At 42.4% G+C, this 13,405-nt stretch overlaps 3 protein-coding genes across 3 annotated transcripts; 1 reads left to right on the top strand and 2 right to left on the bottom strand.

The window, feature by feature from the left end:
• Positions 1–100: 100 nt before the first annotated feature.
• LOC135492010 (UDP-glucuronosyltransferase 1A1-like) lies at positions 101–3,102 on the bottom strand. Its single transcript, XM_064778066.1, has one exon. It carries the CDS (start codon positions 2,587–2,589, stop codon positions 1,006–1,008), a length of 1,584 nt encoding a protein of 527 aa, XP_064634136.1. The 5' UTR covers positions 2,590–3,102; the 3' UTR covers positions 101–1,005.
• Positions 3,103–3,237: 135 nt separating this feature from the next.
• Positions 3,238–9,318, bottom strand: LOC135492011 (zinc metalloproteinase nas-14-like). Its single transcript, XM_064778067.1, has 11 exons — positions 9,210–9,318; positions 8,762–8,828; positions 8,288–8,381; positions 7,334–7,455; positions 6,892–7,079; positions 6,318–6,521; positions 5,930–6,056; positions 5,276–5,509; positions 4,773–4,919; positions 4,314–4,439; positions 3,238–3,539 (listed from the first exon to the last, which is right to left on the bottom strand). The coding sequence occupies exons 1-11, from the start codon at positions 9,255–9,257 to the stop codon at positions 3,373–3,375; spliced, it is 1,524 nt and encodes a 507-aa protein (XP_064634137.1). The 5' UTR covers positions 9,258–9,318; the 3' UTR covers positions 3,238–3,372.
• A 1,323-nt stretch (positions 9,319–10,641) lies between these two features.
• LOC135492500 (ankyrin repeat and KH domain-containing protein mask-1-like) lies at positions 10,642–13,164 on the top strand. Its single transcript, XM_064779013.1, has 2 exons — positions 10,642–10,786; positions 10,906–13,164. The coding sequence occupies exon 2, from the start codon at positions 10,912–10,914 to the stop codon at positions 12,232–12,234; it is 1,323 nt and encodes a 440-aa protein (XP_064635083.1). The 5' UTR covers positions 10,642–10,786; positions 10,906–10,911; the 3' UTR covers positions 12,235–13,164.
• Positions 13,165–13,405: the final 241 nt, after the last annotated feature.

Below are 13,405 nucleotides of genomic sequence, written 5' to 3'. Positions count from 1 at the left end.
AATTGTGTTATTTCGTCCTCAAATAAATAGCGCCTCGCACCTCCAGAGTAAGCAACAATAACCATTTTATGCTGCAGAGGTTAATACTGCACGCAGCCTATGAAGCCCCCACCTCCAAGCTGATAGTTAAGCGCAGACAGCAGAATACCTCTGTATAGGCAGGTACATGTAGTGACCGTCGGTTACTTCACGAATCTTGTCTTTTTCAGTCCCCATCTACGCTTATTTGCGAAAACATGAGTACTCTTCGCTGCAAATATACAGCCTCCTTATCATCTATTCATCTGTTAAAATTTCATGACGATGTCTTCTGAAGAAAGGGTCTCAATCTATCGAGAACGGAATTCTATCTGTAAAACTGTGGTCTCGAAACGATGATATAACTGACGGTCATTGCACGAGATTTAGGTTGAAAATGAATGAGCAAATGGCAAGCTGTCTCTTTATATATCATATTGAAATCGAACATTACTAAGAATCCGTGGCAAAATGTCAAACAGAAAGAAAAACCACCATGACCACGACTTATGACTTCAGTAACATATTTGAATTTCAATGAACAGCGTATTTGGACATATAATGATCAGTTTAAAGCTACAGACGTAAACTTGCTTGTGCTAATTCGGTGTATCGATTGGTATATTCAATCACATACATGTGTAGTTTATTATGACCCACAGAAGATTGTTGGTTGACCTGTTATAGACCTGATTTAGGCCATCCTTTTAATTGCGAAAAAAAATTTGCCAATCAGTGTATATATAACGAAGCAAATAAAGCGACACACTCGAAATGACCGAGTGATTCCATATTGCCATTATACTAGATGAGAACATTTCTCCCGTAGAAGTTCCCCGTGCTGGCTACAGGCGTCCCCGATTATGCTTGCTGATAGGGCTGCATACGATATATTCAAGCTGTTACCCTTTATATGATAGTTGTATTCATTTGCGTTAAAGGTTCAATAAAAGCAGAGTTCTGGCCATCCGGACCGTATTATTTCAATCACTGTATCTTGGTCTTGAGTTTGGGTTTACTCTTGAGGCAGCATTTCCTGAACGCTATATGACACACAACAGCTATTAACACACACAAAACGAGAAACACTACACACACGACGAACAATACATCCATCATAAGGATTCTGAACCAAGACATTTCATTGGTCTTGCTTTGAAGGTGATCAGCGCCATATTTCATCACGTGCTCAATCCAATATGCTGCTGTCTGCCTCGGATCCATCGGCTGATCCCGGAATATTCTCGAAGCCGCTCCAATCTTTCGTGAAAACGACACATCAGATACTAAAGAGTTGATACTTGAAACTAGCAGGCTCTTTGTTAAATCTTTCATTCTAATATTCAGTCCAAAATGTAGTGTGGTAATCGTTTTGGCGTTCATTACTTGGTCGCCGAAAAGAGGTATTGCCAACATTGGCACACCGCTGTACAGAGCCTCATGCAGTCCGCTACCACCACAATGAGTTACAAAAAGTTTTATGTTGCGATGGCCAAGAATATCATTTTGTGGGATCCAGTCCACTACCAACACGTTATTTGGCACTTCTCGCGATAACAAAGACGACTTGTTCCACTTCCAAACAACCTTGTACCTGATATTCTTAAATGATTCGATCAGCGTGTCAACCACCTTATCCGGAAAGTGTTGGACAAAGCTCCCAAAACACACAAGAATGAACCCATCCTCCGCCGAATCAGTGAAGTGTTTCAATTTACCCTCCGTTAGGGGCTTGGGGCGGCGGATGTTCAAGCCGCCGACTCGAATGACGTTGGGGGAAACCGGCATTGGGCTGTCCACAAGAAGGCTCTTGTCGTAGAGCCATAGTTTGGCCTCTTTCTGCAGTTCAAGAATAGTCTTATTCGAGTACCGATAGTATTCTGCAGAAGCATCCATCCCAGCAAGAACAAGAAACACCTTTGCTGTAGTTGCCAAGAGGGCCGGTGAATCCTCACCGGTGAGCAGACCATCGAATGGACCACGGATCAATAGAGGACCTTGAAGTGCTGCGTGAGGTATGTCAAAAGGGAGGAACGATTGGAACGAAACGAAAGGAACGCCCAACCTGTGTGGAAATATCGAAAAGCATTTCATGAATCCATCAATGACCACAAAGTCGAATTTCTCTCTTTGTAACTTGTCAAACAAATCAACATTTCCGAGAACTCTGTGGCACTCTCCCGTTAATAAACCATACAACTTCGAAAGAAGGTTCAGTCTTTCAAATACTGACATATCCTTCAGCCCCATCGCAACGAGATCCACCTGATACTCCGGTGTATTGAAGATCACATCGACGCCATTATCGTAGTTGATGACCTTGACCTTGGGGTGCAAAAAGTCTGCTGGGAGTTTCAATCTCACGTCAACAATGGTATGTACATCATGTCCTCTGTCTATCAGGCCATCAGTCACGGAGTTGGCCTGCATGAGGTGGCTGCGTGCAGAAGGAGCAAGTACCAATACCTTTTTAGTGGTGCTTCCATGAATGCGATTAAAAAGCGTCAGCGCAGAGAGCATCACTATCACAACACGTTTTTCACAATTGATCACCATTGCTACCAGCGTCATAAATTAAAAGGTAAAGAGCAGTTGTTCACTGATTGCATTCGACAAATCTCATCCGCTTTCTATACGTGTAATTCTGATTGTCACTGCTGAGAGAATGTACGAGGCCAAAAAAGCGTTTGTTAATAATGCTTGTAGTTTAATCGGAGTTGGTATGAATAACCTGTATCCTTCTTAGACCACCTTACATCTTCCAATGGCAAGGATGAGGTCCCGAAACCTTGCTTTTACAGATGTCTTCCTAGATGAATGCAACGGTCTTTGTATTGGAAAAAGAAAGTCGGAAATCGGCACGTGTCTTACTTAGCTAGGATATATATCAACTGCGATTGAACACATCGAATCTACCAGCTTGGAATTCTCATAATTGTAAATTAGGCTGCCTAGATAAAGCACAGGGATTGACCTCAACGAATTGGACATTTTCAATCATGCCAACTGATTAGTAATACATGTAGTTAATGACGATAGCTGATTGTGGACTACTTTTCTTTACTCGATTTTATTATGTGATCGTCGCACAGAATGAGGTTTCCACTCTAAAAAATCTTATCTACCGATGATGTTACCCAAAAACCTCGCCTGTGAATGAGGTTTCGACAGAAACTTTTGATTATTCGAATGGTTGAAGGAATAATTAAAAATTAACCAACACACCTTTTCGACTTTGGCTTACTCTTTTATTCTTGTTTAACGTCTTCTCTTGAATCGATTCATGCATAATACGCGATTTCAAGACTACATGTACGAATATAATTTTAAGAACATATCTGGTTTATACTTTTTCTAACCGCTAGTACACATCCCGCACGAACGCTTACAATAGAGATGCATGTAAACTGGATTCCTTGTACACTCTCCAATCCTGGCCCAGCCAGGGCACAAGGAAGCCTGGGTACTCTTATCCGCGCACCCCGATCCCCTGGGGCGTTGGCTGGTAGCAAGGGCGTAGGCTGGAATGAAAATGATAACGGTTACTAACATTAAGAAAGTGGTTTTTTTCGTATTCTGTAGGCGAAAAACATACACACTAACGACATACTTTCACGAATGCGCTTATAACTATAACGCAGCTGTCAAACTCATCCTGACAAAATACCGAGAACTTTCAGCCCTGAGAGAGGAGTTCTGGACCTCCGGAGCCTGGATCAAGGACCAGGAAGAATTAAGACAGACTACAGCATTTGTCAGCAGAACAAAACTATCCATCTAGGATTGAGAGCGCAGAAGAAGAAGAAAAGTTTGATACTCTTAGAGCGCTACGCTCTTTGTATGTATACTCGCACCTGCAATTCTACGTACAAGTAGCCTATTAAAACTGCTTTTGTCGAAGCGGATATGATGTACCGAACACGGTGAAGAAGCAAGCGTGTACAGAAAGTACATGCCATTTACATGCCTTTGAAAAAAGGATTTCAATACCTAATGTTTCGATTTTTTTATCTAAGCCAAAAAATCTTTGAGCGTATAATCACACACGCTGTTGAAACAACCTTATCGATGCGACAACACACTGTCATGACTGTATAACTTCGTAATCCTGAACGATGGCGTATACCGGTACCAGTACTTGCTTTTTGATCTGGTTCGGAGATCTATCCAAATCAATTGTCTCCTTCACCACCGTCTATGAATAGAGACCATCAGTAGAATGTCAGAACGGGATAAGAACACAAGTGTACGCGTACTTGTTTTGAATTGGGACGTCAAGCAGTGTGGATACGTACCATGTCCCGATCTACACACGTTACATGACTTCTTGCAGTAGGTCAACATATACCTGGGGTTGCGTCGACATTCACCCCTCGTACTCCATGATCTGCAGTTACCGTTCATATCGAAACAAGAGGAGCCTAAAAGTAGAATTCACTCATTCAGTATAAACAAATTTCCTTAGTGGGGAACATACTAGTTGCTTGGATTCGGCGTGTTTTCGACGGCCTTATTTTTATAAATCATTCAACCTCCTCTATGGGTTTCTTTCAATATGCATTGACTAAGTTGACTAAGTTGCTCAAGTAGCGTATTACTCCTGATAGAATACCCGCGTCTAGGGGACTTGTCCGGCCTTAAAACGGCATGTGCAAGTCGCTACGGCGGGAAAAGGAACTAAGATCACAATTTTAAATTATCGTGACTTGGCACTGAAAGCCAGCCGCAGACCTACAGAGGTGGTCAAACTGTACCTGTTGTACCCCCTCCGCCACCGCCGCCACCGCCGCAAAGACGACAACTTTTCTTGCAATTAGTTCTCATGTAGACAGTGTAACGACCAGTAGTACAGTATCTTCGTCCTGCCCAGGAAGCGCAGTCACGGTTTTTGTCTTTGCAACCTAGAGAGAAGAAGAAACCATATAGTAATTCCCATATGTGTGCCATTCGCACTACATGTACGATGTTTGGGAACTATATGCATGGTTTGATAATGCCGCAGTGCGTTTTATTTGTTGACATTGAGATCCATAGAATTGTTTGTATAATTGGCTGTGTCCTCTTCCCTAAAGGTGTTGTATAAAAAGATATAAATTTGAAGGCTTGAGCTTAAGAATGATAGATCGCCACATCATTCGGAAAGCTTTTTCATCAAAAGCTTAAGCCATATTCAGATTGGCCGGTACCAATTATGACTGGTCTAATCTACACTGGGCGAACTATCAAACGGCCAGGGGCGGTTTTTAAGAAAGCGTACCCGATCCAGTTCCTCCACCTGTTCCAGTTCCGCCGCCAGTCCCAGTTCCTCCGCCGCCAGTCCCAGTTCCTCCGCCTCCAGTCCCAGTTCCTCCACCGGTTCCGCCTCCAGTTCCTGTCCCACCAGTTCCACATAACTTAACAGGATTAGAGGAACTGCTACTCGGGCAATAACATTTGCAATCCTTTCCTTGGAATCCTTCGCCAGGGCAATTCAGTTTTTTTCTGCAAGGCGCTATTATAAGGAGGGGAAGGGAAAATAAACGGGCAGATATGATATCAAGGACCAGAAATGGCACTCCGTAAAAAAGGCTCATTTCTCGCAAACTTCTCTTGAGATCAATATTTACTGTCGAAATAACGGTTAAACCAAAATGATTCCTTTTTGATTGTGAATATGCATACTTGCACAAAGAATCTGATAGATATTTCTTTGAAGAAGCCAAGGCTGAACTTCGACATTTCGTATGAAAATTACAATTATTATATACTAGCTTGCCCTTTGAGTCGACCTAGATGACGGTTTAATAATCGAGTGATTTCTTATTGATAACTACCTTGCTCAATTCGTGAAAAGAAAGCTATCCGCGCTCTATAACAAACATCCATCTCGAAGTACCATCCCGTCTCGAACCATCAAACTCTACTTACTCACCATTGCAGGAATACATGATATTAAGTGTCTTGACATCTCGAAAGCTGAACCCTTGTCTATTGCCCATTTTATTTTGGTAGCGTCTATCCTTGGCAATGATTGTTGGTCGTCCGTTGTAGCTGAATGCCTGTAAGTTGAGGTATAGGAAAAGTTTAGTGTCTACAAGAACAAAATGAGACTTAGCATTGAGACTTGGGTTAATGATCTCGTCACTCAGTCTGTTGCACTTATCGCGCCGATGTAACCGGTGACTATGAGTCACGACAGTGCGACTCTTCTGTGCTGTTGACCATCGTGCGAACACGTTTAGCCGTTTCACTGGTATTCGGTTACATGAGCCATTTCACGCATTATGTTCACTGCTACTTGTAGTTTGATAGCTGCTTACCGTACCACCGTAGTGCATGACGCTGGTGTAGTCATAGGGTACCCCGAGATTCTTGATCACACTCCAAGAGTATCTTTGGAAGTTAAAGAGTACCCCGGGAGGTATGTTTTGGCGCATGATGGTCACGTACTGGTCGCGGTCAGGCCTGGTCTGCTCGTGGTGCATGCCGACCGCGTGGCCCAGCTCGTGGATGACGATGCCTTTCTGTAAAAGGAGTTGGAATGACAGATCCCAGGTCGAAAATGCTGATAAGATTCGTGTATATACATGTACGAGACATGTACAATCTTTACAAACTTCAGTAAGATTGTACACTTCAACACAGAATCTTACAAGAATCTCGTAAATAATGTACATGTGTAGTCCCTACGCAAGTGAGTACCAACTAAGAACTAAGAATCTTATGAGGAATATTATCGGTACCTGGGATAAGACATGGTTATTACGGACATCACCCCCCCCCCCCCCCCCCATCACCTCCACCACCTTTATACCCCAACCACAACCTAGGCAAGTAATTAGATATATGACATGGTACTTGTTGGTTTGGTCATTAAAGGGATCAGATGCTTACAACTCGGCAGCCTCGAGCTAGCGACACACTCTGCGAACCACCTGACATCCCGACATATGATGAGCAACCACCGCCATTTTGGATGACAATCCTGTTCCTGTCTCTACGGGTAGCCTGCCTGAATCGTATGCACGTGTGCTTATGATATTCATTGAAGGCCGCCATGACAGTCTGTCGATTGCTATATGCTGTATAGCAGAAAAAATTAAAGGAGGCGAATAAAAAGTTTAGAACGACAACACCACGATGGTGGTACACGTTGAATGTCTCAGCAATGCTACCGTTAGGCTGGTTTGACAACTCTTACGAAACTTCACACAAAACTTATCGTGAACGTGTTTAAGAAAACGTAACAAAAAGAAGAAAACTTGGAAACATCACACACGTGTTTGAGAGAACGTTAAAAGCAAATAAATTTGGAAACATCACACACGACACTTACAGAACGTGTTTGAGATAATGTAAGGGACTGCTTTATTCGTCCATCGTTTGTTGTGTATTGCTTTCCGCTTGGTGCGCACGTTCCGCTTCCCAGTATCCAAGTCATCGTCTTCGTAAAGGCCACTGGCAAATAACAGAACGAAATCATTAGGGTGTGAACTTATGGGGGGAACATTTAAGACCCAAAATAAATTGCATAGTTTTAACTATTTAATAGGTCCGTTTAAGGCGTCGAAAATCAGAAGAAGGTACCGTTTTGTGGTTCGTCGATGACATTTCAAGCATATTTGAGACCTCGGTAGAGGAGGGCAGCTGACCAAGATCAAAGGGCCAACGTATGTAGTTATAGACCAATGTGTATATGCACCAATGTAGTTTTAAGAACGGCGACAGGCGGAGACCAGACGCGCACGGAATTGGCCACTAGGAGGTGTTATAAAACGTAGCCTTATCGAAAGAGTTGGTAAAATTTGTTTCAAACAATGTCGCCCTTAAAAGTTTATACCATTATAAAGTTATTATATGGGGATGTTGGAAAAAGAACAAGGATGCAAAAAAAGTTCTGTTGTCAATGAATAACAAGCCATTATAAAAGCGATATCATTTTTGAGTGGATCGTAATAGCATTGCCAACAATCATAGGGCAATCAATATTGAGATTGTTCTCAATAATGCCTTAAGTTATTTTGATTACTTCATTTCCTGTTAATGACGTGATTATTGTTACATTTAAGTATTTTCAGGTGATTGCGGTAAACAACTGGACATTATGTATTGCACTTTTAGTATTGTCAGTCAGGATGACATTTTGTATCAAAACGAGGTCAATGGCATTTCTTTAGTTGACAAAGACCCAGCTACTCCGGAGAGGAGAAGGGAACACAAGGGCCAAACTTGATTTCCTAACTAAGTAGAGGAAACACTGACTAAACCGTAGACTGAAGGTTGTTCTTACTTTTCTTGTATCCATTGCCATTCATCGTTTTTGTACTTGATGTCCAGTTCAACCAACACATCATCGTTGCCTTGGACGAAGTCCATCGCTGTGCCTGATACAGTTCAAAACCGACAGTTAGAATTTTCTGAGCGATTTCTTTAGAAACTGACATTGCCGTGAGTTATCAAGGTCGTCGCCGATCGCACTCGCCTAACTGTTTCGCTCGCATTCCTCCTCACGGACACGAAATACGGAGTGAGTGAAGCCCTAGATTCATCAAGATAGGATTGTCCAACCCTATAGCAATGAAGTTCGCCAACATTGACCAAAACAGGGCCAGAGTAGCACACCATATTTAGTTGTATGGCTTGTCCCACAGACAAACATTATATTCATGCATACTCGTTTAATACTGATGGTACTTAGTGTAAGACTTTCGTATTGAAAATTTGAAATACATGTATTAGTTGGTTTAGGAAATGTTATACATACTCGATTCAGCAGCATTTGCGATTAGTTGATCCATAGTTTGTTGTGGCTGTGATTGTCCATTTGATGCCTGTACGTGAGATTAAGAACAGTTACAAACTGACGTGGGGCGCCCCCCCCCCCTTGGATCCGCGCCTCCGATCCGTACCTTTGTGATTAAAGGCTGATATGTTTAACATGACATATTATGGGGACGATATAAAGCAGGGGTCTGGGGGTCTAGTGATCTCCAGGTGACCAAATGCCGTTACAGACTGGTTCATCTGATCTGACCTTGTAACGAAAGGAGTGAATTGTAATATAGAAACACGGCAAATTCGTTCGGCTATATTATTGTAAAATACTGTAGTCTTCCTTGAACCGAAGAGCTCGTTCCCAAAATCAGTTCTTACTGTTTGGTTAACGTACAAATCGATTGTTGTTAAAAGAGGTACAAGACGTGTATACTAACCTTTAGAAAGACTGCGGCAAGCAGAAGAAGTAACAACATTCTACCCATCTCCCTTCTCGGTCGTCTAATTCAAAAACAGCAGATGATAATCGAACTCTGATGAACTTTACAAACAATTTATGTAATTGGTAAATACTGAAGAGCTTTTGATAGGATGGTTATAATTTCGGAATTTCGATAGTAGGCCAGAGCATAAAACAACTGTTAGAACTATGACAAGTGACCATGTTTCGCTAATTGGTACCAACTTCGTATCGATGTGTAAGTCCCTATGTGCAGTATGCAGCAGCAATAGATAATGAGGGCAATGCAGCTACTGCCAAAACCTGCAAGCCTCGCCTTGGCTGCTATAGATAATGAGGCCAATGTAGCTACTGCCAAAACCTACATGCCTCGACCTGGCTGCTCAAAATCCTCCTATTCAAATATTAACGCACATTCTGCAGTTCACCGTGATTTTGACACAATAAACGAAAATGTTCGTTCGGCAAGGTATGATAGCCTACTGTGGTTATGGGTAACCAACTGAATCACAATGTAGAACTCTACTCTATCACGTTCTAATATGAGCATAATATTCACATGAAGGTTCCCTTCTCTCATCATGACGATCTTTGCTTTTTTTCTTCAAGTATTGACGAAACTAATCAAATCGTTATTCAAACGAGGTGCTGTCTTTGACAAGTTGATTTATCGTTTATCGATTTATAATGGTCAAGGCGGTTGAGAGTCCACTTTTGTAGGTTCCGTGCCATGTTGAGTACACTTGGAGTATGCAATAAAATGCTCTGAGGTAGTGTTAAGGTAACAGATGATATTTTGATCGAAAGATATGGCACTTCGTCGATCCGCTGTTCATAAATGTACCACAGTCTGCATAGTGCATTGGCAGTAACCAGCACATCACTGGTCACATATAAATGCTTTATACCATCCCATTAAAACCAGTATGTGTCGTATTTTGTGTTTTCTTCTATATCCTGTACAGTTCCCGCCAGACACGACTAGGTGAGATGACTAATCGTTTTTTGTGGCCCGATCATCTCCATAAATCAATGTGAAGTGGCCATCACTTTGTCCCAGACAGAATTACTTACAGTGTATAGTTTACAATAAGTGTTTACGACAATTCCTCAGGTGTTTATTGTATTTTGAAAAAAAAAATCAATATGCAAGACGTGTGTCGTGTCCATTCATAAGCTTTGGCTGATACATTAGTACTTGAGACAAATACTTGTCATCCGGGACACGACACGTTAAAGGGACATGTGCAGTTATCAATTAAAGTTTTTCTGTTGTTCAAGAAGTAGGCTAACTCGAGTCAAAGTGACAATAGACATGCATCACTCACATTTTAACTGTGCCGTGGACGTGAAGACAATATTTTCGCCAGAGACCCGGCCCAGAGTTCAGGGGTCACGGTCGAAACGATGATAAAGCAATGTGATGCGTCTCGACCACTGTCCCTTCACTCATTGAAGTTGTTTCGCGAAAGACGGGTCAGCATTTCTGTTTTCCAAACATGCCTTCCAAGAAAGGGGAACGATGAACTTAAAGGCGCCAATGACACTGACGAAGTAAGCATTTATTTTCGCCTTAGCCCCCCCCCCTCGCGCCTAATTTAATTAACCCGTGTGTTCAGACTGTAGATCTCCCTTTAAAGCAGAAGGCGAAATCATCTATTTTTCTTTGCTAGGTCCAAATGGCTGTGAGCAGATCACCGTGCACAGAAAAAGATGGTCAGAAGCGATCAAGCGTTTGCCAGGTCGACGCAGAAACTGATGAAGACATTATTTCGGAAGCCCTATTCGAGAGTGCAACGTTTTCAAAAGAGCCTATTTCATGCCGAGCGAACAGGATTGGGCAGATGTTGTCCGAACAGTTTGGAAAGCTGGAAAAAAAGAGCAGGAGCCAGGTCCACGGGGATTTGACGAGCCGGATCGCCCTCACGGAACGATGTATCCGGGACTCGTTGATTGAACGTCTAGCGGAACATAGTGGTGGTTTGAGGCAACGAATGCACTTGGACGAACTGGAAAACTGTATGATCACAGCTCTTCGTGTTAACGATAAAAGGCTTATGGTGAGACTTCTTAACCTTGGGGCTTCACCGGACAAAGCGGGGGATATCAATCTCTTGGTGTTTGCCTGTCGCAAAGGCAGAAAGTCGGCGGTTGAAATACTCGTCAACCACGGTGCGAATGTTAACATTGAGCCGAAATATACGAAGTTCTGGGGTACACCTTTGATTGCTGCGGTCATGCAGGATGACCTTGACATGGTGAATATACTCTTGGACAAAGGAGCTGATGTCAATCAGCTGATGGGTAACCCGTTTTTTGCGGGCGCTGCTTCTGCGCTAATGCAAGCTTGCGAGTATGGGAGGTACCGCATAGTTGACGAACTTCTTTCGAGGGGCGCGGACGTCCGTCAAACAAACTGCGAGGGAATGGGTGTAATTCATATAACAATCTTAGGCAGGTTGAACAAAGACACTATACGTATCGTAGACTTGTTACTGCTAAATGACGCTGATGTCAACTCCCAATATTTCAATGGGAGGACTCCTTTGGATGAAACTCTACTGAGACTTGCCGCGGAGGAAAACAAACCGCACCAGTGTGGACACTCTGTGCCTATATTAACGCGCATAGCCTGCAGGTTAATTGGGGCTGGAGGGACGTTGCGTTCCATATCACTCCAATCGTACCTCATGCCTTTATGTAGACGCCTCTGCTCCTGGATGGTTCCGCTACAGCCCTGCCTAGTCGAACTTGTTAGGACTTATATAAAAGCAGGTCTGATGACCTGGTCAGAAATACGTAGTCTGCATCTTCAAGTTCGAGGAACAGATCTTATCTTAATTGAGCAATATCTTGAAAAATTTCTTAGGTGTGGTTATTACACGTTACAGGAAATCGCTCGCATCCAGCTCAGGAGAGGAATGGGCGGCGGAAATATCGGATCACACACAATCCAACTACCACGTCATCTTGTGGACTACGTTTTGCTAAAAGACATTTGATTGATCACAAGAGAGTGTGTACTATCCGCTATCCATGTATCTGTCATGTCTGTGTCCAAAGCATTCACTAACTTATACTTCTGATCAATTAGTTAATACCTGGCTTGGGTACCAACTGTTAGCCTAAAGCCCCACATGTATATTTTAGAAAAGTAAATCAAAATTAATTCAATGTATAAAAATAATTTTATTAGTATAACAATGGTATCATTTAGAATTTACAATTATCGTCTCATAATATTTCTGAATCGAAATATTCTCTGCTCCTTCACAGCCGCTCTGCCGCGAGAGATATGTTGATACGCGAAGCTTGATTTTCTCAGAGGTAATGATATTCTTTTTTGGATATGGTTTAAAAATCTGACAACGGTTCGAGAGAAAAAATAGACCTCTCCGGCATGAAGCGGGATTTTAACATGATATTTTGATTCGTTTTTTTGCAAACACGGAAATATAAAAACATTTCCCCCGGCCTGAACGTCATTTTCGTTCCAACCATCTGACATCGGATTCGATAGGCAGGTAGGTTTCCGCAACCCTCGCGAAATGGTCGCGAACGACAAAGTACGAGGCATGTAAAGGAATTTTATCGAGGAAGTTTTCGAAGAGTTCGAGACCCCGAATCCTCGTGCTACTAAGTATGAAAGCGTTGCGAGGGTTGCGTAAATGAATTCGTGCATCCTTAAAGGAACAGCTCAATATTTCTTACCCGTTACCATGTATTAAGCACCAGGTTAATGTAATGGTGAGGGGTTATAAAGTCTATATAGATGTATATGTGACACTGAATTGTCTCACTTGGAAGTAAAAAAATCCCTTTGGCAATGTACATCTTTGCATTCAGGTACAAGCACAATGTAGCTATCTTAATATAACTAAATTCATCTTGTTATCGAAATGATGCTGCAGAATGATTGCAGTTAATAGTCTTTGAATTAGGAGTTAATAATACGATTGAGTTGCCCTGTACACTGATTTTGTCTCTCGTTGACAACCCATTACCACATCTACATCGAAGTCATAACTTTCAGTGGACTTGCGGGCTTGTTTTCATCCGGTGGGCCAACTTCCACTGCGTAAGGAGAATCACTCGGAAAGGATTAAACACTGCGGGTAGCGTGTGCGGCGACCAGCAATACTTGACTGTTGTACGCCTGATCTTCGATGGTGA

Source organism: Lineus longissimus, chromosome 8 (assembly GCF_910592395.1).
Source record: "Lineus longissimus chromosome 8, tnLinLong1.2, whole genome shotgun sequence".
In the NCBI taxonomy this organism is placed as follows: Eukaryota; Metazoa; Nemertea; class Pilidiophora; order Heteronemertea; family Lineidae; genus Lineus; species Lineus longissimus.
This window is presented reverse-complemented; position numbering and strand designations above follow the sequence as displayed.